General features: G+C 30.5%; 1 protein-coding gene across 1 annotated transcript in view; it reads right to left on the bottom strand.

Moving 5' to 3' along the window:
- Positions 1-1,542, bottom strand: part of LOC105457947 — an 8,690-nt gene that overhangs the window by 3,045 nt on the left and 4,103 nt on the right. Inside the window, exons 5-6 of the mRNA XM_011702925.1 lie at positions 753-856; positions 177-638 (exon numbers count right to left, since the gene is read on the bottom strand). Of these exons, the coding sequence (XP_011701227.1) occupies positions 177-638; positions 753-856 (566 nt within the window). The remainder of the gene's footprint in view (positions 1-176; positions 639-752; positions 857-1,542) is intronic.

The raw sequence follows: 1,542 nt of genomic DNA, 5'->3' as shown, positions 1-1,542 counted from the left end.
TAAAAGTAGAGACTTTAAGCTGTGAAATGCTTTTTCGATCGTTATGTTACGATAATTTTTGACAAAGTTGCTCTATCTTGAATTTTTAGAAATTATCGATATATTAACGCAGTGTCCGGTCAATTAGTTTGGTGACTGTATGTATATATATATATACAAAACATAATAATTTTAACCTTATGCTTATTGTGTGTTGCGATTGATTGATGATCATTCAATAATTTTACTTTATCTGCTGCACGGTTTGATTCGTGTACATGTTCCAAGTCATGTGCGTTGACTGTTTCTATAACAATCACGTCTGGAGAATCAGGGAAATTTTCCGGTAATATTTCTGGACTGTAATTTTGTGGTACCAGATTATGCCCGGATGTCGAAGGTGCAGTCGACTCATGTGATGATGCTGGTTCACGAAACTGTGCAGCCGATTTTTGAGACAATTTCAACTTATCGCTTGGTAAATCTAATTCTTTGTTTTGCACTATCAATATAGATGATGCATCGGTTGCAGACAATTTCAACTTATTGTTTGGTAGATCCAACTTGCTGATCCAGGTTGGATCAATGTCTAGTGTCTTTGGTGGAGAAATGTAACTTCGCTCACATTCAACAATGCAGTTACTTAATGCTTGTACTTTCTGCAAAACAAATTAGCACTAGTTGACAAAACAAATTAGCATTAGTTGATATATCGTTTCATACAACTTACAAATATACAATGTATTGCAGATATAAGTCAAAATTACATATACCTGTTGCAGTTTGTCTATCTGATAATTGAGAGGTTCAGTTTTTAATGATGCAGATTGTAAGTTGATTATGAGATCTTTCATCATTTTATCTATCTTTGGTAAATCTAAAAACATAACAATGGTTATTAAGAATTTTATTAAAAGAGTTGAACAATTCAGAATTAAAAGAAATTATTGTTTTAAATGCTTTTATTGCTTAAGAATACATATATGTATATCCAAAACCGAAAAACGCTCCAAAATTAAAGTAGCATAAAGAAACATATTTGTAAAGAAATGATTGTAAAGAATGTTTTACATTTGCTAAATCTATCTATTTATTTGATGAATTGCAGATATTGCAATAATGTAATTATACAAAAATTATTAAAAAATTATTGAGATAAAAATGGAAGTCTATTTAATCAAATTATGCAATTTGAGCTATACAACAAGAAATAAAAATTAAATTAGAAGCAATGGACTCTTAATGAATAAATCCATAAAATAGCCTATAAGAGCCGACACGGTGTTAACATTTTTATTGTTACAATATCCACCACATTCGATCTGCGCGCCGCTCAGTTTCTCGGCCTTGAAACACAACTCTTTGCGTGAAGTCAAAAACTTGTAACTTATAATTAAATTGGTAAACAATTTAATATCTTTCGATGCTATTATGCATCTATAAATTCCTCTTCCTTTAACCAAGGTGTTATTTTTCGGAAAAATTTCTTTACAGACTTGGAAGGAGGAGAATTTATAGATGCATAATAGCATCGAAAGATATTAAATTGTTTGCCAATTTAAT

This window comes from Wasmannia auropunctata, unplaced genomic scaffold (genome assembly GCF_000956235.1).
Source record: "Wasmannia auropunctata unplaced genomic scaffold, wasmannia.A_1.0 LD336103.1, whole genome shotgun sequence".
Taxonomy (NCBI): Eukaryota; Metazoa; Arthropoda; class Insecta; order Hymenoptera; family Formicidae; genus Wasmannia; species Wasmannia auropunctata.
This window is presented reverse-complemented; position numbering and strand designations above follow the sequence as displayed.